At 44.5% G+C, this 22,959-nt stretch overlaps 1 protein-coding gene across 5 annotated transcripts in view; it reads left to right on the plus strand.

Annotated features, from left to right (window-relative positions):
- The window catches only part of RALGAPA2 (Ral GTPase activating protein catalytic subunit alpha 2), a 203,763-nt gene that overhangs the window by 26,511 nt on the left and 154,293 nt on the right, over nt 1–22,959 (plus strand). For all 5 annotated transcript variants that reach the window (XM_077309751.1, XM_077309750.1, XM_077309748.1 and 2 more), the window contains exons 6-11: nt 5,365–5,542; nt 7,953–8,068; nt 8,898–9,036; nt 12,697–12,896; nt 18,125–18,349; nt 21,484–21,657. In XM_077309751.1, the coding sequence (XP_077165866.1) occupies nt 5,365–5,542; nt 7,953–8,068; nt 8,898–9,036; nt 12,697–12,896; nt 18,125–18,349; nt 21,484–21,657 (1,032 nt within the window). The remainder of the gene's footprint in view (nt 1–5,364; nt 5,543–7,952; nt 8,069–8,897; nt 9,037–12,696; nt 12,897–18,124; nt 18,350–21,483; nt 21,658–22,959) is intronic.

Consider the following 22,959-nt stretch of genomic DNA (forward strand, 5'->3'; position numbering starts at 1 on the left):
TGAAAAGCATACCTACTGGATGGGGGATAAGCTTCTAGGTAACACTGTGTGTGAACGAGGCCTTGGGGTACTTGTGAATTGTAAACTAAACATGAGCAGGCAGTGTGATGCAGCGGTAAAAAAGGCGAATGCCATTTTGGGCTGTATCAACAGGGGCATCACATCAAAATCACAAGATGTCATAGTCCCATTGTATACGGCACTGGTCAGACCACACCTGGAGTACTGTGTGCAGTTCTGGAGGCCTCACTTCAAGGAGGACGTAGATAAAATTGAAAGGGTACAGAGGAGCGCGATGAGGATGATCTGGGGCCAAGGGACCAAGCCCTATGAAGATAGGTTGAGGGACTTGGGAATGTTCAGCCTGGAGAAAAGGAGGCTGAGAGGGGACATGATAGCCCTCTTTAAGTATTTGAAGGTTGTCATTTGGGGGAGGGCAGGATGCTGTTCCCATTGGCTGCAGAGGAAAGGACACGCAGTAATGGGTTTAAACTACAAGTACAACGATATAGGCTAGATATCAGGAAAAAAAAATTCACAGTCAGAGTAGTTCAGCAGTGGAATAGGTTGCCTAAGGAGGTGGTGAGCTCCCCCTCACTGGCAGTCTTCAAGCAAAGGTTGGATACACACTTTTCTTGGATGTTTTAGGTTGCTTAGGGCTGATCCTGCGTTGAGCAGGGGGTTGGACTAGATGGCCTGTATGGGTCCTTTTAACTCTATGATTCTCCAAAGCAAACAAAACCAATAGGCAAAAGTTTGTGTCTTCTTGAGATTTATTAAATCCTAAATAATCTTACAACCAGAATGGGTTCCCAGGTATTCAATCCCGCATTCTATTGCTTCTTCAGTGGTTGCAGTTGTAGTCTTAATATAACATCATATAACATCACCAGTATTACAGTATTACAGGTACAGGATGTCACATAGGCAATAGCTACCAGTGTATTTGGTCTTATTCATAGCACCTCCAAAAATCAGGTGAATGGAGGAAGATATTGAAGTTAAAAGAAACAGCTTGTGGGTTCAGAAGTAAAAACGCTGCATCGTACAATTCAAGTTTTACAGGAGAGAGATTACTTAATGTCTCTGGATTTAAAGGAAGCATACTTCCACATGCCTATTCACCTTCTGTCTAGACCAGGGATAGTCAAACTGCGGCCCTCCAGATGTCCATGGACTACAATTCCCATGAGCCCCTGCCAGCAAATGCTGGCAGGGGCTCATGGGAATTGCAGTCCATGGACATCTGGAGGGCCGCAGTTTGACTACCCCTGGTCTAGACAGTTCCTGCAGTTTGCCTTCAACAAGCATCATTAGCAGTACAAGGCACTTTTGTATGGCTTGTCAATTTTGCTGCGTGTTTTCACAAAGAACACGATTGCCTTAAAAGCGACACACATACACCTAACTAAATGCCATCTTAATCAGAACATACAACCTGAGACTAGCAGAACCCAACCCAACATATACCATTCAGTTGCTTCAATCCTATGGTTTCCTGATGAATTTTCAGCGTTGCCTGATCCTCATGAGGGATCTCGTTCATCTGGGAGCCAGAATAAATACCCAATGGTCAAAGGTTTTCTTACCAGCCGAGAGACAGTCAGAAAGCAGAATAACGGTGAATTCCACTTGTGAGCAGAAACTTGGGGGCATGATCTTCTCATCCCAACTCCTGGGCTTTCTCATTGCAACCATAAACCTAGTGCCTTGGGTGCGATTCCACACAAGGATTCTGTAACGGATGCTAATCCATACTAAAGAGACATGAGAAAGAAGAGACACAAAAGCTTCTTCCTAACATCAGTCCTGAAGAACTCAGCAAGGTGGTCGAGACTGTTGAACAATCTGAGCTGAGGCATTCATTTCCTTTAGCAGGCACACATCACTGTGGCAACAGATGCCAGAATGAACATATAGGGAATGCATTGTTTGGACTGGATGGCCCTGGAGAAACAGACATCGGAAGAGAGAAAGAACAACATAAACCTGTTTGAGCAAAGAGATATTAAAATTCCAGGGTCTGATTCAACAAGAGTATATCCTTGTAAAGCTGGACACTATTGCTGCAAAGCCCTGCATAAACCACCAGGGTGGTACCACGGTGGTACCAAGGCAATTCTACACATATACTGTAGTGGGCAGAGAAGAATCTGTTGGGATTCAGAGTGCAACATGTTCAGGGAACATTATGACTTTAATATGGGGTGATAAAAATTTTAGTAGAAGACTTATCTATTGTTTGTGGTTAAAATAGTTTGCAGATTAACAGTATCATCTAAAGTTTGTTGTTGTTAGATGTGAAGTGTGAACCCATCGTGACCCCATGGACAATGATCCTCCAGGCCTTCCTGTCCTCTACCATTCCTCGAAGTCCATTTAAGTTTGCACCTACTGCTTCAGTGACTCCATCCAGCCACCTCATTCTCTGTCGTCCCCTTCTTTTGCCCTCAATTGCTCCCAGCATTAGGCTCCTCTCCAGGGAGTCCTTCCTTCTCATGAGGTGGCCAAAGTATTTGAGTTTCATCTTCAGGATCTGGCCTTCTAAGGAGCAGTCAGGGCTGATCTCCTCTAGAACTGACAGGTTTGTTCACCTTGCAGTCCAAGGGACTCGCAAGAGTCTTCTCCAGCACCAGAGTTCAAAAGCCTCAATTCTTTGACGCTCGGCCTTCCTTATGGTCCAACTTTCACAGCCATACATTGCAACTGGGAAGTCCATAGCCTTGACTAGACGTTGACAGGATGCTGTCTAGATTTTACCATAGCTTTCCTCCCCAGGAGCAAGTGTCTTTTAATTTCTTTGCTGCAGTCTCCATCTGCAGTGATCTTGGAGCCCAGGAAAATAAAATCTGTCACTACTTCCATTTCTTCCCCATCTATTTGCCAGAAATTAAGATGGCCGGATGCCATGATCTTCGTTTTCTTGATGTTCAGTTTCAAGCCAACTTTTGTACTCTCCTCCTTCACCCGCATCAAGAGGCTCTTTAATTCCTCTTCGCTTTCTGCCATTAGAGTGGTATCATCTGCATATCTGAGGTTGTTGATATTTCTCCCTGCAATCTTGATCCCAATTTGTGATTCATCTAACCCCACCTTTCTCATGATGTGCTCCGCATACAAGTTAAATAGGCAAGGCGACAGTATATAGCCTTGCCGAACTCCTTTCTCAATTTTGAACCAATCAGTGTTTCCATGCCCAGTTATCACTGTTGCTTCTTTACCTGTGTATAGGTTTCTCAAGAGATAGATAAGATGCTCTGGTATTCCCATCTCTTTAAGAACTTGCCACAATTTGTTGTGCTCCACAAAATCAAAGTCTTTAGCATAGTCAATGAAGTAGAAGTAAATGTTCTTCTGGAACTCCCTAGCTTTCTCAAAGATCCAGTGTATGTTGGCATTTTGATCTCTAGTTCCTCTGCCTCTTCGAAATCCTGCCTGTACTTCTGGAAGTTCTTGGTCCACATATTGCTGGAGCCTAGCTTGTAGGATTTTAAGCATAACTTTGCTAGTTTGAGAAATTAGTGCAGTAGTTTGAACATTCTTTGGCATTTATTTATCTTATTTATTTATTTATTATTGCCCTTCTTTGGGATTGGAATGTAAACTGACCTTTTCCAATCCTGTGGCCACTGTTGAGTTTTCCAAATTTGCTGGCATATTGAGTGTAGCACTGTTACTGCATCGTCTTTTGAGATTTTGAATAGTTCAACTGGAATGCTGTCACCTCCACTAGCTTTATTGTTGCTCAGACATCCTAAGGCCCATTGGACTTCGCATTCCAGGATGTCTGGCTCCAGGTCAGTGAGTACCTAAAGTTACACCCTTCTAAATCTATTGAAGTTAATAAGTTTATAACAGTGTAACTCTGTTTAGGATACAAACACTGTTACTTTGTTTAGAACTGTGTTGTTAAGCTACCATACCAGTTTAGAACTGTGTTAAGCTACCACTCATTTTGGCAAACCTTCAAGGACCAAGAGCTTGCAGCTGGTTCACATGTTCTCTGCTGCTTGGATTGCCTCTTCCATTCTAGTTTGCAGTGGCCACAGTTCACTATGATATTTAAACCAGGCAGAGTATGATTAGGGCTAACCATCAGTGTCATGCATTGCAAAACAACCAATCTCATGGTTTGGAAACTGGCACTAGCCAGAGGCCACTCAGTTAGGGCATCTCAGCAAACTAGGATTCCCACATCCTATAAACGGTGGAGAAGGTGTATAGGTGGCTGTGGCACATTCAGGATTTTCCAAACTCTGGTTGGAAGACTGTCCAAATGGAATCATAATAAACATAAGGAATGTCACAGTACAAATGCAATAGACTCCTCAGGCTGACCAGATGTAATTGTGCACTGTTGACTTGACCAATATTCGCTGGCAGGGGCTCATGGGAATTGTAGTCCATGGACATCTGGAGGGCCGCAGTTTGACTACCCCTGCTTTAAGGGAAGAAGATTGTGAAAATAGCTACCAATTCTCCTAGAACAGAGTTTTGTGAAACCCTGGGGTTTCTTGACAGCCCTGGAAGGATTTCCTGAATGGATGGGAATTAATTGTTTTAATATATAACATTTATTAAGCATTTATTGGGTGATATGACCATATATGGTCATGTTGATCCATCCACCCTCTCCCAAAATGGCCAATGATGGTTCCTGGAGGGACTTAGGTGAGGTGCGTACACAGGTAGGTGGGTACGTAGCCATGTTTCACCACTATATTCTGAACGATGCCCCTTCCTGGGTTTCTTAAAGCCTGAAGAATGTTTCAGGAGTTTCTCAATAGTAGAAAGGTTGAGAAAGGCTGTGCTAGAGGAACAAGTAACTCATATGGGAATGACATGTTAATATGTTCTGTTTCTATTTGTTTTTGTATCATATGGAGTTTGGGGAGAAGCACCTGAAAAGTTAATTAATTAAAAATATTTTTTTAATTTGTTAAATATTTATCAGTGATATTACTACATATGGTTATATTGACCCCTCCTTCCCAAAATGGCCAATGATGGGCCTGGAGGGGTGAAAGGGGAGAGGCCCCAGGTGGGCATGTCCACAGCTCTGCTTCCCAACTGCATGATAACGTCACTTCTAAGGTTTCTCAGAGCCTGAAAAATGGTTCAGGGGTTTCTTAATGGTAAAAAATTTGAGAAAGGTTGGTATAGACTAATGGAAGGCACGGCACTAATCTCTTTTAATGAACAGGAGATGGTTTTGTTTTGAGTTCAAATATCCTATCATTTAAGGTAATTTAGCCAATTAAGATAAAGCTATTTATAAAGTTGCTCAGGTGATTTCTTATTTTCTCAACAGTATTTATCTTAGTCTTTTCATACAATGTGGCTTTCTATACCCACCCTTTTTAGATAAGATGCGAAGGAATCAGATTGTTCCTCCTCTGGCTGCAAGCTCTTCAGACAAATTGTGCCGAAGAACAACTGTTAATCTTTGCCTGTCTTGTTCCTGGGTTTCCTGCTGTTATGTCGTCAAATGGTCCATGTACGCTGGATACCCTCATTAGCCCTCCTCTCAGCTTGCCAGATGGTTCGTAGTTGTTCTATACAGAGTTTCTGTCAAGTTTCCAGCTTGGGATATTTATTGGTAGATTTTAATGTAACCATAAAGCAGAATGGACTCAGATCGGACAGACTCTGTCTCTTGATTTGAGCTGATTCAGGATATGTATTCTCATGATAAAACAGGTAGACCATTTCTGGATGTGGAGGCTCTTTTACTGACTGCAAATATATAACTTCCCTGCCACTTGAAGAGCTTATCCTTTCTTCCCACCTGCCTGACAGACTAGTGGAGCAACCAGTCCTTCATAGTAATATATTGCATATGTTCGTTTTGGGGGGGACATGTTGAATTGTGGCTCTGGGGAAATCCTTTGTATTTCTAACCTGCTTTTTGAATATAGGCTACCTTTCTGTACACTTGCATCTGATCCTCAGGCCTATGACTGACATGTGAAACAGTTCAGGAAACCTGCTAATGAAAAATATACTGGGATGGATCCAAGTGTCCTCCAAGTATCCTTTCTTCAGTCGAAAGAGCCTGCCTCTTACCTGTGAGGCTTTTCAAAATTCAAATTCAAATACCTTTTATTGGTATAATCATAGCAAAACGTCTATATAAAAGACAAGGCAATTCAGATCCCGGTTCGCTTTTCCTGCAATGGAAGATACCATTAAATTCGAGGAGGGCTCCATAGATTTGAGGAAGGCTTCAATCTTGATCCAAAAGTGAAGAATCAATATTTTAATAAACAAATATGTGGATTTTGCTTAGTGGAGTAGAAGAATCCACCCCAGTATGTCTGGTAAAAGGAGGTAGATTCAAGTGGGTAGCCATGTTGGTCTGAAGCAGCAGAACCTCATGGAATGGAAGTAAGAAGTTGCCTATAGGTATAAACTGCCTACTTCCATTCCTTGACATTTTACCTGAGGAAGTGTGCCTGCACACGAAACCTCCTCCCTTGAATAAAACGTTGTTGGTCTTAAAGTGCCACTGGAGTCTAAATTTGTTCTGGTTAAAGGAGACAGAGCAAGAGGGGGGTAACTGTGGTGGTGGGATTTTTTCTTTAAGAGAACTCTCAAACCAGACAGAAGTTCAACTGGAAAGGTATTTTATTAATAAGAAATAGAAATGAGCAAAACACACATACACAAAAACATTCCGAGCAGCAGAAAAAAAGAAATCCACAAAGTGAGGAGGGATATAATAACATACACATAACATACACACACACACTGCTGGGCAGATATAGGGAAAAATGTACCCTGGGACAGGTTGAAGTAATAGTCAGGTAAGCAATAGTCTAATGCAGTGGTCCCCAACCTTTTTGAGGCTGGGGACCGGCAGGGCAACTGCCCGCGCCTGCCGTGCATGTGCACCCGCGCATTGCGCATGCGTGCCGGGCCGCACATGTGTCATGCACGGCCGAAATCGTGCATGCGCGGCACTTGCGCGCATGCACGATTTCAGCCGCGCATGACACATGTGCGGCCCTGATTCCCTCTCCCCCCTCCCGCAATAAGAAGCTTCCTGGGCTGCAAGCTTGCGGCCTGGGAAGTTTTTTACTGCGGAGGGGGGACGGGGAGAGGGAGCCGCGGCCCGGCGCCAGGCCGCGGCCCGCAGGTTGGGGACCACTGCTGTAAACAATGTCCATTTCATCTATTACATTTCATCCATTAATCATAATTCATATCTCAAGTTACAATATTAGTTCACATACATTACTGAAAATTTCCTTAGGTAATTTGCCAATTCAATCCAAATTTTATTGAAATCTTCATTCTTTTTCTCCCCTTGAATTACTTTGTTATTTGTTAGTTTTTCCAAAATCATAAACTGCCTTATTTTCTTTTGCCAATTATCTAATGAAATATTATCTGTGTATTTCCAGTTAGTGGCAATTATCATTCTGGCTGCTACAGTCAGAAAGTTCACCAATGTTTTCTGCTTGCACTGAGCATTTTCATTCAGAAATAAACTGGGGAGAAGCAATTGAACTGAAGGTTCTAACTTCACATTTGTAATTTCACTAGTTTCTATAAAAAGTTTCTCCCAGAATTTCGGTATTGCTGGACATTCCCACCACATATGAATAAAAGTTCCCTCCTTCCCACTGCCTCTCCAACAATTTTTATCCCTAGATTACTTCATCCAATATACCCTAATAGTATAATACTATTTTTATATTACCTTTATAGCATGCTCTTGGACTTTCCTTGATATTGACTTGAAAGGAACTTGTCTAAATATCATTAACTACCACTTAATTAGAGTAAGTGGGTACAGGGATATAAGGCTGGGTGTTATTGCTGTCCTAGCTATATAGTGCCCCTTAGCAAGAGGAAGACTTGGATGCTAACAATTGGGGATGGAGTTCAAATAGTTAATGCCATTGTGTATACATTTTTTCAAAAAGTCTTGTTTTCCCTGCTTTTAGCAAAGATTTATCCTGAGGAAATAACACCTCTTCTACCACATGCGATGGGTGAAAAAATTACCGAGGACTCAACTTGCTACTTTCTTAAGATATTGTTAAAATACATGGTAATCCAGGTGAGTATACATGGTGCAGGCCTTGGCCCTTCCCTGTTCAGCATATCTGTCCCAGAGAAAGGGGTTTATTGGGCAATTAGTGGGGAACCTCCTCCTCTCCCCAGTATTCATCTGGCATCATGTTGAAGAAGGGGACAGTTAGTTTACTGCAGTTTTAGAGACAAGGACTAGGAGCAATGGGTTCAAATTACAGGAAAGGAAGTTCTAGTAGAAACCATGTTCATTAATGGAATATGCTGTCTTGGAGAGCTGTGGAGTCTCCTTTGTTGGAAGCTTCTAGGAGGAGTCCCTGCGAAGGTGTGGGGCTGGACTGGATGGTCTCTTCCAGTCCTGTGTGATTCTGATCTTCATCAGCATGACTCATTTGTGTATACTTTTGAGGGTTGACTTATTTTTTAAAGAAAAATCTTGTCTATTGCCATGGTCAACTATGGGTTTTGTGCTGCTGTTGATCTGTTGTTTCTGCTAATGTACGTACTTCAACTAAGGTAGCTTAGGACCTCACATACTTCAGACGTCTTCCTTCTCTTTGTTCCAGCATGACATCTAAGGTTAGCCAAGAGTATAATTTTCCTGTGCACCAAGTCTAAGCAACAGAGTTTCTCATGTCTCCCCCACAGTTGTGGAGGTTCATCAGAATCTCATTATTCTTAATTTTTATTGCTGCATGTTTGTGTGTTATTTGGGCAAAATGTACCCTGGGTCATGTTGAAGGGACATTATGATGCATATTTGTTTGCTGCCTAGCTTGAGATCTGGAGATGCTATTTTTAAAAGAATAACATTTTTAGTGTGTAATTATGATAAACCTATTTTGACTCCTGTGAAGGCTGCAAGCTTGGAATGGAAGAATAAGGAGAATCGTGATACAGGCTTTAAGTTTCTCTTTGCCTTGTTCCGACAGTATTATCTTCCTCATTTATTTCCATCTTTTACAAAACTAACCAACCTCTACAAACCTGTGCTTGGTATGTATTCATTATTTTAAATCTTTTGAATCAATACGGAAGGATTTTCAGAAGCCTATTTTATGTTTTGGCATGTATTTTATTTATTTATTCATTTATTCATTCATTCATTAGATTTATGTACCGCCCCTCACAGTGATGTCTCAGGGGGAGCGGAAAGGTATATTGTAACATTTGGGACAGTGAACGACATAACAGTTCTAACAGTAGTAACAACTGGGTGGGAACAACAGCTAGAGAACAAATAGTTTCTGTTAGGGACTTTATTAGATGTCAGGATTTGCCTGGTAAGGGACCAGGTTGTAGACAGATTGATGGCCCTCACCCGGAGAAAGAGCTCCATTTTGCAGGCCTCACAGAATTGTTCAAGTTCCTGTAGGGCCTTAATTTCTTTAGGGAGCTCGTTCCACCAGAGTTATTTGGGGCCAGGGATCACTAGATTATTGGAATTATTGGGAGGAAGGGGAGTATTAGCATCTTAAACCTGATCCAGTATTGGATTGGTAGCTGTGCAGCTGCTGGAGGATTAAGGTAATGTGGACTTTGGGTGAGGGCACAAGAAGCTGTGTTTTGTTTCAATTGTAGCTTCTGGAGCAGGGATAAAGGAAGGCCCACCAGAGCAAGTTGCAGTAATCCAGTCTAGAGGTGGCTGGTGCATGGATCACTGTGGCGAGGTGTTCTGGGGCAGATAGGGCACTAGTAGTTTAGCTTGGCTGAGATAGAAAAATGCCACCTGTGCTACTCGTATGATTTGATGAGCCTCCATGGTTAGGGGAGCATCAAGGATCATGCCCAGGTTCTTGGTCGATTGTGCTGTTTTGAGGCTGGGGAGTTGTGCTTTCCCACCTAACCAAAGGACTTCCATCTCCAAGGGGTTGAGCTTCATGCAACTACACTGGAACCATTCAGCTTTTGCCTCCAGGCATCTGGCCAAGGATATATGCCTTTTTACACAAATAGGAGCATATTTTTTCCTTGGCAGACTACGAGTTACTCAGCTCTAGTTCAGCTTCCCAGTTGCTAATACATGAATCTTGATTCAGAAAGTCTAGGAGCGGAAGAAGGTAGCATGCATTCATTTTCCAAGCTGCCCAGGCTTGAATATAATGTCCCATGTGGATGCAATAGATCTCCGCTTATTTCTGAAGTGGTAGGTCAAGCTGTTCTTCCCAGTAGTGATCTGGGGATGGATGTTTTATCCTCAGTGCAGCCCTACTTCCTCCAGAAGCCCTGATCATGCTGCCAGTGACTGGAGGGGAGTCCACTTGCTTCATTTCTCCTCCTCAGCTAGAAGCGCGCATTGCATTCTCTACTTCAACATTGTTCGAGATCAGCAAACACTGTTGTGGGAATTTGGTTTTCTGTTGTGTGTTTAAAATCCAAATTTAAGCCCTGGCAAAAGATGTGTGCTGCCATTGCTTGTTGGAATTTGTAATTATCTGTAATCATCTGTAACTGAATTGAACATGGAATGCAAGACTTACGGACTTTTGGCCCGTCGCACAGTTGGATTGTTCTCTCAGTCCTCTTCCAAGTTTCATCACCACTATAAATTTTCTCTCAGAGCCATAAAAAAGCCCCTTCTGCCTCTCCCACCCTCCAGAGATACCAGCACCTGTAGGATATACCCAGCAAATAAAGGATGCCTGGCAAACCTGTGAAGTGCCTGCCAGAACGCTGATATGTCCCTGAAATGCTAGAAGTTGTCTGTCTGATTTGGGTTGGAAAATATCACTTGCAACTCTTGAAGATGACCAGTTGCTTGTTGCTGAAGCAGGCCAGGAGGATTAAGGCAGCCGCATTACTTCCCTCATCTCTTGCTCCTGTTGGTTAGGTAGAAGGTTTACTGAGGAATATGGAGAAATCCTAATTCGTGGTGTTGGGCAAATTGCATTACTGTCTAACAAGTATGGTTCTCTGTTGAATTTTGAGCATGCAAGAACACTCTGCACTCCTCATGTCTTAACAGCAACTTTCCTTCCTGTAGAACAGGTAGATGTTGGATTATTGGCCTTCTCAGACCTTCGTAGCTATGTAGCCTTTTTAGCTGGGGGGAGACTGCCAGTCAAGTATCCCATCTATTGGATCTCTGGGGGAGATAAATGAAATGTACAGTATTTCTTCTGACTCATCAACATGGCATTGTTAACAGACGAGTCAGAATTCCTCAGCCAGCAAGGACAGTGGTCCCCAACCCGCGGGCTGCGGCCTGGTGCCGGGCCGTGAAGGCCTTGGCGCCGGGCCGCAGTTCCCTCTTCCCGCCCCCCCCCCCCCCCGAAGCAAGAAGCTCGCCAGGCCGCAAGCAAATCGGCTGCTGAAGCGGCCGATTAGCTTGCAGCCCGGCAAGCTTCTTGTTTCAGGAGGGGGGGGAGAGAGAAGCTTGCCGAGCCGCAAGCTAATCGGCCGCTTTGGCGGACTGCCGCGCGTTTGCGCTGGGGCTGCCACGCGTGCGCGGTGCCCCAGGCCGCCCTCTCCTGCCACTCCGGAGCAGCGGTCCGCAGCAACCGGAAGGTTTGCGGACCACTGAGCAAGGATTCAGCCGACACTCCGTGGAAAGAAGCATTAAAGTTGTGATGCTTGCAAAAAATTACTAGTGCGGTTTGGACCGTAGATGGGATCAGGAAGACACATCTAACTGATTATTCTAAGAATTAGGCTATTGATAATAATGAAGTCAGTGAAATGTATTCCTAAGTAAAATTGCATAAGATTGTTGCCTTTATCCTAACCCCGCCTAAATAAAGCCATAATGGCTTAGGGGGAGGAGTTAGGGTGGGCTCTGTCCGGGATGAGGAAGGGGGCTGATTGCCCCCTTCCTCCGGACAGACCATTGGTGGGGCCAATCGGCAGGCGCAAAGCGCCTGCCGATTGGCCTCTCCGATTCCCGCCCTGCGGCTCACAGTTGCTCCCTTGCCGGTGGCCTGATGTGTCGAGAGGCGCAAAACGCCTCTGACACGTCAGGCCGCCAGCAAGGGAGCTCCCGCCAGCCGCACTGCGTGCGGCTGCCGGGGGCTTCCTTGCCTAGCGCTCGCTGTATTGTGATTACAGCGGGCTTGATTACTAGTAATAATTATAAAATTGCTGGGAAATGGAATGCTGGAAAAGTTGAGAAGTATTATTGCACTCTGTCAACTTACATCTGCAAATAGTGATTTTCCTTCTCCCTTAGATTAGACTTGCAATGTGACTCATCAAATGTTTCATCTCAGTGTTGTAGATCAGGCTTGCTCAACTAGGGCTTTGTGAAGTGTTTCCCAAATGGGTGGGAGTTAATTTTTTAATGTATTTTTAAATTAGTTAAACGGTTATCAAATAATATGATCATATATGATTATGTTGACCTGTTCTTCTCCCCTCCCAAAAAGGCCAGTGATGGGCCTGGAGGGGGTGGGAAGAGGAAGGGCTTTGGGTGGGCATGTCCACAGCTCTGCTTCCCTACCATATTCTGCATGATGGCGCCTCTTCTGGGATTTCTCAAAGCCTGATCAATGTTTCAGGGGTTTCTCAACAGTAAAAAAGTTGAGAAAGGGTGCTGTAGATACTGTATGTGCATTTATATGTGAATAACTGGTTTAATTTTTTCAACAGAATAGAAAAGTGACATCCTGAACTTCCACTGTATTAGGTCCGATAAAATATTTCCTGTTTTGTGTTTTACAGACATCCCTGGCCTGCGACCCAAGCCAGCATATATCAGTACAACTTGTAACAATGAAAATGTTTATACCACAAAGATCCCCTATATGGCTGCTCGTGTAGCTTTTATTAAATGGATGGTGAATTTTTTTCTGGAGAAGAAATACTTCACAGCAACACAGAACTCAAAGAATGGGGGCGAAGTTTTGCCCAGAATAATTCAAGTATGTTCTGAATTCATTGTTTATTTCCAAATAACCTTAATTTATCTTTGGTGTGAGTTGCTGCCAGCAAGTGGCTTACCAGCATTTGGGTTGAATCCATCCTGAGTTAAGACTTGCCTGATGTTACTGCTGTCTTGGCGTATCCTAGCCTGCACAGAAAATGGTGCTGAGTGGTGCTGGGGGGAGTCAGCTCCCCTGGCCTTCCAGCAGCGAAGGGTTTGGTCGATACTGTTCAGCACCAGGTTCCCCCTGCCAAAGAAGCATGTCCTAAATTGCACTTTATATTATTTCTAAAACAAACCTTGGGTCAGAATTTTATTTTTTAATTAAATTTATAGCCCGTCTTCCTCCTTGGACTCAAGGTGAGCTACATGTAAAATATCCCCATAAAACCCCTCCCTAAAAACAGCACAAATCCAAAATTTACTGAAAATGCAAGATCCCTCCTACTTGCCACAGTCAGCTAACAAGGGTGTGCTAAATATTTTGGTGGGACCAGGGGCGGGGGGCACTGATCTTGCTAACCCAGCCTCAACCAAAGACCTGGTGGAAGAGCTCTGTTTTACAGGCCAGCTCCACCAGGGCCCTCAGTTCTCCCAAGTGCTCATTCCACCAGGTTGGGGCCAGGACCGAAAATGCCCTAGCCTGGCTCAAGTCCAGGCATATCTCTCTGGGGCTGGGGACCACTAACAGATTAGTACCCACAGAATGAAGTGCCTGCAGGGGGCATGACAAGCAGTCCCTCAGATAGGCTGGGCCCAAGCCGCAGATGGCCTTAAAGGTCAAAAACAGAGCCTTGAACGTGATCTGGGCTAGGACTGGTAACCAATGCACCCTGCCTCAGCACTGGCTGGATGTGGGTCCTCCAAGACTAACCTCCAGTTAGGACTGTAGCAGCTGCATTCTGCACCAGCTGGAGTTTCCGGGTCAAGGACAAGGCAGGCCAGCTGTAGAGTGAGTTACAGAAGCCCAGTCTAGAGGCGACCATCATATGGATCATTGTAGCCAGACGGTCTGGGAGCAGGTGGGGCCCTAGTAGCCTCGCTTGAGGGAGATGATAAAATGCTGTGCACATTACCCCTGTGACCTGTGCCTCCATTAAATAAAAGGCTATTTTAAAAAAAAAAGATTTTATAGCCGCATCATATATTAACATTCTGCATTTTGGAAATTTGCTGTGAGCAGTAAGTGCCAGGAACAGGTGGCTCTTAGTTAGCTCCATTCTCACAAGGATGTTATTCCTGGCAAAAAGCAAGTTATCTTCCAAAATCTTCCATTTCATTCTTGCAAAGTATTTCAAAATGTCAAAAAGATTGTGATAAAGGTGCAAAACGTATTGTTTAACAATTTTAAATATGGTTTGATTTGACAGTTCTGAAAGCTAAGGAACAAAGACGAAGTATGGGAAGGAAAGATAGGAGGTGTGTGCAGGTCTCTTTTCCCCTGGAGTGGCTTCAAGGGCATACCTCTGCTTTGGCTTGACTTGTCAGTGAGTTGGATCTGGACTTAGCTGGATAATCCATCTGTTTCCCTTTTCACTGCAGGCCCCTGCCCCCCTGCCCTTCCTCTGAGCTCCCCAGGAACTGCATTTTGTAGAAATCAGCAGTCAGCATTAGGAAGGAGGAGGCAGAACCGTTCCATTTTGCTGCTGGAAAATGTAGTTTGGACCCAATCCAGTGTCTGTGAGCTTTGAGAGGAGCAGGAAACAGGACTCCATTCTGCCCTGTGGAGATCTCCCTGAGTGAGCGATCTGTGCCTGCTTAGGGAAGAAGGGTGTCCAATGAATGTTTATTCAGTTTTGAAAAAGAAAAGGGGAGAAAGGAAAAGAGATAGGACAGATTGATAGTATTCTGCATTTCACCTGCAGAAATACATTATCATAAATTAATTTTAAAACATTTTAAAACTTTCTAAATAGAAAAGCATTTGCATTCTTTTCTGATATCCTAAAAAAACAATTCCAGTATTCTGCAAATACATCAAAAGGTTCTCTGTGCAATAAACTCGTTAGCTTTGCCATCGTTAACAATTCTCCCATTTTGTTCAACCAAATGTCAGTTCCAGGCAGCACTTGTTGAGCGACAATAAGACTGGCTGCCCCTGTTGTGTAGAACAGTGTCTTTTGTTAAAGGTGGATAAACCTGAAGAGAGGGAGCGAGTCCAGCAGGCAATTGGTGTGTGGGCAAGACTTTTAATCTGTTATCCAATGCCAGGTCCAAAGCCGAAAGTCAAAACCGGGTATCAAAGTGCATAGTGCCAACACAGACCAGCCATATTAGGAAGAAGACAAACAGATTAGACAATAAAATCAGAGTCCAGTAGCATCTTTAAGACCAACAAAGATTAGACAATTTGAAGCTTGTAGGTATTGTCATAAGACAGTCTCTTGCCTTTGCAGCGGCCACACAACTCTTGACGGTGGGGCCTGTTGAGGTCAATGTTCCTTTTCTGGGGGCAGGAACAACGAGCCTTGGCATATAATTGCTTCTCCTTTATCAGGATTGAAGCCTTTCTGACACTTGTGACAGAGCTGTTTCAAGTAAACCTTATTAGTTCCAGAGGTGCGCCATACATAAGCACTCTCCTGTCTGGTCTTACAGTTGTTGCAATGGAAGTAGCCTGACTGGAAGCAGAGCTCACACAGCAGATGAAGAATCTGCTGTGAAGGTTAGGTCTGTCCTCACCTCTGGTTGGTTCGTGTGTCAGGGATGAAAACAGCTGCTTCTTTCAATAGCTACCAAATAGTGCTGGTAAGAAGACAGCAAAAGACACTGCTGCTCTCCATCCAGTTCCAGGGGAAAAAAGTTAAATTGGCCTTGCTGCTGAAACCAGGAAGGCTGTAGAGTATACCAGATCTCATGCACTGGTCAAGAGAATGGTGTCTTCATGATTGCAGTTATTGCATGAATCAAAAAGTGGAATGATTTTGAAGCATTTATTGGCTGTTTTGGTGCAGCCCTTGACAATAGCTCTGTCATGCTTTTTAAAGAAATATCTTTCTGTTCCAACTAGGGTTGTGTGCGGCGGTGTCAGAATCGGCCATTCTAGGCTGACATAGCCAGTGCCGTGGGGGGGGGAAGGGAGGGGCAGGTGCCAGTGCGCAACTTGGCGCACACATGCAGGTGCGGAGCTCCACTCCTGCGTGTATGCGCCAACTAATGCACCAGTGCCCGCGCCTCCCCCCCCCCCCCCGGTGTCGCAGTGCTGGCTGCATCAGCCTGAAACGGCTGATTTGGACACTGGCGCACACAACCCTAGTTCCAGCTACAGTTATGGGGGGTGGGATGACTTGGTGCTCTTCAGCCCTTTCCTCCCAGCATATTACCAGACAGGTTAATCAGTTGCAGCAAGTCCGTCAGGGGGGCCAAAGTCATCCAGGTGGTTAGGTCATGCCTCTGCTCACTCAGGTAGGCAGGTTTACCTGCGGGCAGAGCACCTTCGAGGCCAAGCAAATGGACAGGGAGACTGGCTCAGCCAACAGGACCTGGGCGAGTGGAGCCTGAACTGAGAGATATTCACATAGATCGGGGTCCCTGTGATGGACCTGCTAGCGACATGCAGAAATGCACAAATACTGTGATTCCTGTCCTGCTTCTTCAACAAGGCAGCAGAGGGTGAGGACACCTTGAGCTTCCCATGACCACATGGCCTTTTGTATGCCTTTCCCCCGCTACCACTCATCAGCAGGCTGCTCAACAGAGTCAGGAGGGAAAAAGCCGAAGTGATAATCATTGCTCTACATTGGTTCAGGTGTCCATGGTTCTTGAAACTGGTCCAGATGATCAGTGGACATCTCACCTACCATGAAGATTTCCCCCTGAGAGGAACCTTGTATTCCAAGAGCCCGTTCCTCACCTGGACTCAGAACTGAAAGTGTGGAGATTGAGTGGTGCATGTTATGTGGTTTGGGGTTCTCACCCGAAGTCATGGTACTGGCCAGGAGGCCCTCAACCAGACAGATATATAGCCAAATGTGTACCATCTTCTCAAGGTGGGCAAAGCGTTGAGGGGTAATGCTTACAAACCCATCATGCAGGGACATCATCCACTTCTCATACAAGGGCAGGAAGCAAGGCCTAAAGGCTAACACATTGAAGCGGTACCTCGCAGCCATCACTGCTGCTCTGGGCTTGGAAAAATCATCTTCCTGGGCAGCTAACACATTCGACAGTTAGTCAAAGGCATAAAACTGTTGGACCCCCCCATTACAACATCGATTCCCTACTTGGAGTTTACCAACTGTCTTGTGCACTTTCACTAAGCCATCATTGAAGCCCATATGACAAGTGGAACTCAAATTCCTCTCCTGGAAGGTGGCCTTCATGGTTATAACCTCAGCCTGACCTATATCTGGGACGGATCACAGCTCATTCCACATCGGCTGCATTGTCGTCCCACACTCCGGTGTCAGAGATATGCCAGGCTTGTGGACTTCCTTTCCGACTTTTGTCAAGCACTGTCACATTGACCAGATGGACGTAGAAGTAGCAGCATTTGGCCGAGTTTTTGACCAATTACCACAAGTCTTGAGATTCTGACATCCTGTTCCCAACCTGGTGGGCAGCATGGTCATAGCTATCCACCTGGATGACTTCGGTCCCACTGAAGGTGAATGAATCATTGGATTCCCCTGAGGGTTTCTTCTCTTCAGTGGGGCAAAGTCATCCACTTCCCACCCAAGGAGGCCAAAAAAGAAAGGTACATTGCTCAGTCTCTGGCAGCCATATACCAACACAGCGCCCAGCTGGTAGCAGTCATATGCAACAGGGACCGACATATCTGAGGCAGAGATCCTTTGATGGACAGATAAGAATAGCCTGACACTGGACCAGGTGCGCAGAAGGACTTGAGCAGTACTGGAAGGGCAGGCTCTGGTCATTGGAAGGCAAGCTGCAGTCAGTTTGCATACCAACTGCCCTACCTACCTAAGCGAGCAAAAGTGTGACCAGCCACCTGGATGACTTTGCCCCTCTGAAGAGAAGAAACCCTCAGGTGAGTCCAATGTTTCATTCTAATCTGAAGATTTGGGTTTGATAACCTACTCCTCCACTTCCTGCCAGCTGGGTTACCTGAGGCTCATCACAGCCCTGATAGTGCTGTTCTCACACTGCAGTAATATCAGGGCTCTCAGCCCCACCTACCTCACAGGGTGCCTGTTGTGGGGAGAAGAAGGGAAGGCGGCTGTATTAAAAAAAACATTTCTTCTTCCTTTCTCACTTGTATTGAAGACTGTGGGCAGCTCAGTGCAAGATAAAAACCCTGAAATGCAGAGCACCGTCCCATCAGATCCAGAGAAAGGCCATTCAAATCACAACCTCTTGCCCGAGAGGAGGCTCAGCGATTCCAACTTCTGCAGCATTGAGGAGCAGCATCGGGCCGTCTATGAGATGGTGCAGCAAGTCCTCTTGTCTACACGAGGCTACATCAATTTTGTCAATGAAGTGTTTCGCCAGGTTAGTGTTGGGTGTGTGCACTTACTTCGAAGCGAGATTATACCTACATTAGCATAAGAGGTGCAAATATTATAGATTATTTTGTTATCTCAACTGCCGAGGTCTCCTCAGTGAAGGCCATGGAAGGAGATGATTCTTAGGTACCTGGCTGTTGCGTGCCATGCCAAAACCTCCAGTTTCCTCCTAGACTAGCCATGCCAGATCCTTGGCATTTGACCCCCCTTTTCTCTGTCATGCATTCTTTGTTTTTTTAGTGTAGCTCAGTTTCCCCTTGAAGCCCTACTCTGGCCAATGTTATGTTGGAGGCTGTAAACATCCCAGCTCCCAAGGACAGCACAGCTGGGGAGGAATCTGGGAAGGAGTATAGACTGCCTGTCTCCTCGTTTCGCAGCTTTGCTGATCAAACAATCGTGTTTGTGAGAACCAGCTTTCCCACATTCGGCTTAGGGGGCGGGGCCCAAGTAGTTAAAAACCCCGTTCCTCTCTTTGTGCCTTGTCTTGACCAACAACCCTGTGTGTTTCCTGAAGAAGATGCCTGCTCTGTTGAAATCCTCAGTAAAGAGTGACCTTGCCATGGACTGCTTGGCATGGTCTTGGTTTTGTCACTGTTGGGGATCGCCAGTTGAGCTCCTCTCCCAGGATCCTGACACTGGCATTATGTTGCATTCAAATCAAATCAGTCTTTCTGGGTTTTTTTTAATTGCATCTCAAAGTCTCTGCCTGTTGACTCTTTAACTCAATCATTTATGCTGGGCTCTGCCAGAATTCTAAACTTTTTAAGTTGTTGATAATTTACAACATTCTAGGGAGCTTTCCTTGTAAGGATGAATTCTCCTTAGGTCCATTGTCCACAGAGTGGTTGGAGAGTTAGGATGGTTGAGTGACAATCAAATGAATCCTAGTCCAAATTGTTGAAACAGAGCTCCTCAAGGGACAAGAAGTCAACCTGTGCTGGAAGGGATTGCACGTACCTGAAAGAGTGTCCCCGTGACCATTGTGAGATGCCACAAACACTTCTTCTGGAGAGGCAACAGATGAATGCCTTCATCAAATTCAGATTGAGGACAGTTCATGAGTGCTCAGGACCCAAACAGAATTGCTTCCAATTAGTTCAGGGATAGTCAGAGTAACCTAGTTTGATAGTTGATTCTAGTTTCTCACAGTTGATTTTAGTTTCTCACAATATGCTTTCTAGATATTATTGTAAGGTTATTCACATGTTTATAGACTGTTTTATGTATTGTTCTTTGTTCTTATGTAAACCGTCCTGAACCTCTGGGGAGGGCGGCATATAAATATAATAAATAAATAAACAAACAAACAAACAATAGATTCAAATGGGTAGCCATGTTGGTCTGAAGTAGCACAATAAAATCACCTTTAAGACCAACAAAGATTGATTCAAGGTGTGGGCTTTCAAGTGCAAGCACTCTTTGTCAGACTATATTCCCACTGTCATGATGGTAGTTCATAGTCTGAGGAAGAGTGCTTGCACTCTCACGCCTTGAATAAATCTTTGTTGGTTTTAAAGGTGCCACTGGACTCTGATTTAATTGTACTATGCTTTCTATTAAATTTGGTACTTGAAGGAGCCTAGAACTTTGCTGTCTAGTTAAAACGATAATAACAATGCTAAAAATAACTAATCAGATTTTAAAATAGCAACTTCAGAATAGCAAAACATAGTTCTAAAAACATGCTCCTATTGCTATTGTGTATGTGTGTGCAATCCTGTACATCTGGTACTAGAAGGGCACTGAATGGATGGCGTGCAGGAAAGACTTTCAGTAATCAGGATGCCACGAGAGCAAAGCCTCCACAGCTGGGATTAATTAATAGGTTGGAATATTGTTAACTGTCCTCTTCTGAGACAAAGATGTTAAGCTGTCCTCTTCTGAGACAAAGATGAAGGATAGTAATTTAACCTCACCCTTGTACAGTTTCATGCAGCAAGCCACAACTATCAGTGACTAGCACTTAGGGCACCTCCCTCTTTCTTGAGATCTGTGAATCGCCTTGAGAACATGGGGCTCCTCAGCAGGATAGGCCAGTCCCCATGTTATAAAACAAGGGTGTCCAAACTAGCTCTCCAGAGGTCCATGGCCAACAATTACCATTGGCCCCTGCCAGCACAATGGAATTGTAGCATGACACCACTCGTTCATCTGCTGTGTGTTATGGATTGGTTATCTGAGTTGCGTGCCTGCATTTAATTTACATGCAGCTCCTAGGTTGGATCTAGCACAGAAGGAATTCCTATCCATGGAATACAACTTTATTACTCCCTGTTGCAGCCCGAAATACCCCCCCCCCTTCCAATGCTCCTAGTGGAGGAGAGGGGACCTCAGGAACAGCACTGGGGGGGGGGGGGCACAGTGGAAAGTGGAAATAGATGGAACCCCCCCCCCCTCCTTCTGCCTGCAGAAATCCATCATGGGATTCAGGCCCTTATGTTTGTCTACATGGAGGTAACTGCTGTTGTGTTCAGTGGGAGTTGGTCCCTAAGCAATTCATAAGAGAAAAGAGCAAGAGTCCAGGAGCACCTTAAAGACCAGCAAAATTTGTTGCAGGGGATGAGCTTTCTTGAGTCATGGCTCACTTCTTCAGTGATTGCCACAAATTTTGTTAATCTTTAAGGTGCTACTGGACTCCTGATCTTTTCTACTATTATAGGCAGTAAAATAAGACCTACAGCTATAGACAGACTAACATGGCTACCCATCTTGTTCTGGTTTTAATGGGTGTTAACAGATACAACAGGCTGTGCATTTTTGAGAACTAATCCTTCTGTTCTTTGTTTCTTCATCTGCAAAAACCCATGTCCTGGTTCCTCTTCCCATTCAGTGTCTTTCGTCATCCCTGGCTTGCTTTCACTCCAGCTGCAGTTTTATTACATCATTTTCACATAATGACAATTTGTTTTCTTTAAGGTTACAATTTACTTGCACATTAGCTGGGTGGGTTAAAGTGGTGACATGCCTAAGAGCATCAACTCCTGTGCATGCTTTTGGTGGGGTGGATTTTACCGTGATAGAAAGGGCTGCTTTAAATGACCTACAATACGCTTTCTGTCTTTCCCGGTACACCGTTTCATTTCCATGACTTATCACTCAGGCTTCCTGTCAACATTTTAGGCTTTTTTACTGCCCTCATCAGAGATATCATCAACGGAGAAGGTAGTGAAGGTCTACAGGAAGTGGATACTTCAAGAGAAGCCCGTGTTCATGGAAGAGCCGGATGTGAAGGAAACTGTTGAAGAGGACGATAACGTCTTGGATCCTTCAACATCAGAGACAGATGGCAAACATGTATGCTACTGCTCATTACTAAATAGGTAGAAAGTTGATGATGTGCATTCCTCCTAATCTGTGACTGTTGGCCAAGATAGCAATAGATGGTCATATACAAAACAATGCATGAGACTAATTTTGAAATGCTCTGTTATCCCGTTTCCCTCGTCTCCCTTACACGAACAAGCCACGCTCAGTCAGCATTATCATCTGCGTTCTTTCTTTTAGAAACTTTGCTGACTCTGCAGAAGGCAATTGGGCCCTGTCGCGTGATGCTTAAAGCACAGGAAGAAAGATGTTGTGAAGTTGTGTAGAGGTCTGGCCTTGCTCTTTTGCCTGCTTGGCACAGGAAATTGCCCTGCCCCTTTTGGGTTTTCATTTACAGTGCCTGCATAGCTAGCAATTCCACTTTATCTTCTCTTTTTTTCTAAAAAAAAACAATCTCAGTGACACTGTGAAATGATAGATTCAAGTGGGAAGTTGTGTTGGTCTGAAGCAGCAGAACAAATTTTGAGTCTAGTGGCACCTTGAAGACCAACACAGTTTTATTAAAAGTATGAGCTTTCGTGTGTGTGCACACTTCTTCAGTGATGTTGTATTGGTCTTAAAGGTGCCACTATGGAACAACTAGTGAAATTTGGATATTAAGTTGTTCTTTCCTTTTTGTTTCAAGGTGTTGCATGTAGAGAACTTTTTTCCCCCAAGTAATATGTGGCTATAGCAGCACTTAGATTGCATATATTATGTATGCCTATAAATACATAGTAGCACACTCAGACAGCTTTATTAGGGCAATATATAGGATTAGAACTTAAGATCCACATAAGTGGAATCTTTGGCTTTAGAGTTCATAATTTTCTTACCAGTTAATTTTTACTCCTAATAGAAATATGATCTGCTTTTTTAACATCTTATCTGATCCATTTGGTGCCTCTTAATAATTGTGAAGAGTCTCTTGTGGCACAGAGTGGTAAGGAAGCAGATATGCTGGGGGGTAAACGGTAATGACTGGGGAAGGCACTGGCAAACCACCCTGTATTGAGTCTGCCATGAAAATGCTAGAGGGTGTCACCCCGAGGGTCAGACATGACCCGGTGCTTGCACAGAGGATACCTTTACCTTTATCTTTTAATAATTGTGAAACAGCCTTGGGCCTCAGACTGTCCAGCCTCTCCAGGGCCAATCAGGGTGCAGCCAGCTGCACTCTGATTGGCCCTGCCCCTACAGCTCCCATCCTCCCTCATCACGCCCTCACCCCTTGCCTCACAGACATGCCTGGCTGCTACAGTCAGCCAGTCGGTGACTCCTCCACTCCACTTG

The sequence above is a fragment of the Paroedura picta genome, chromosome 14, assembly GCF_049243985.1.
Source record: "Paroedura picta isolate Pp20150507F chromosome 14, Ppicta_v3.0, whole genome shotgun sequence".
In the NCBI taxonomy this organism is placed as follows: domain Eukaryota; kingdom Metazoa; phylum Chordata; class Lepidosauria; order Squamata; family Gekkonidae; genus Paroedura; species Paroedura picta.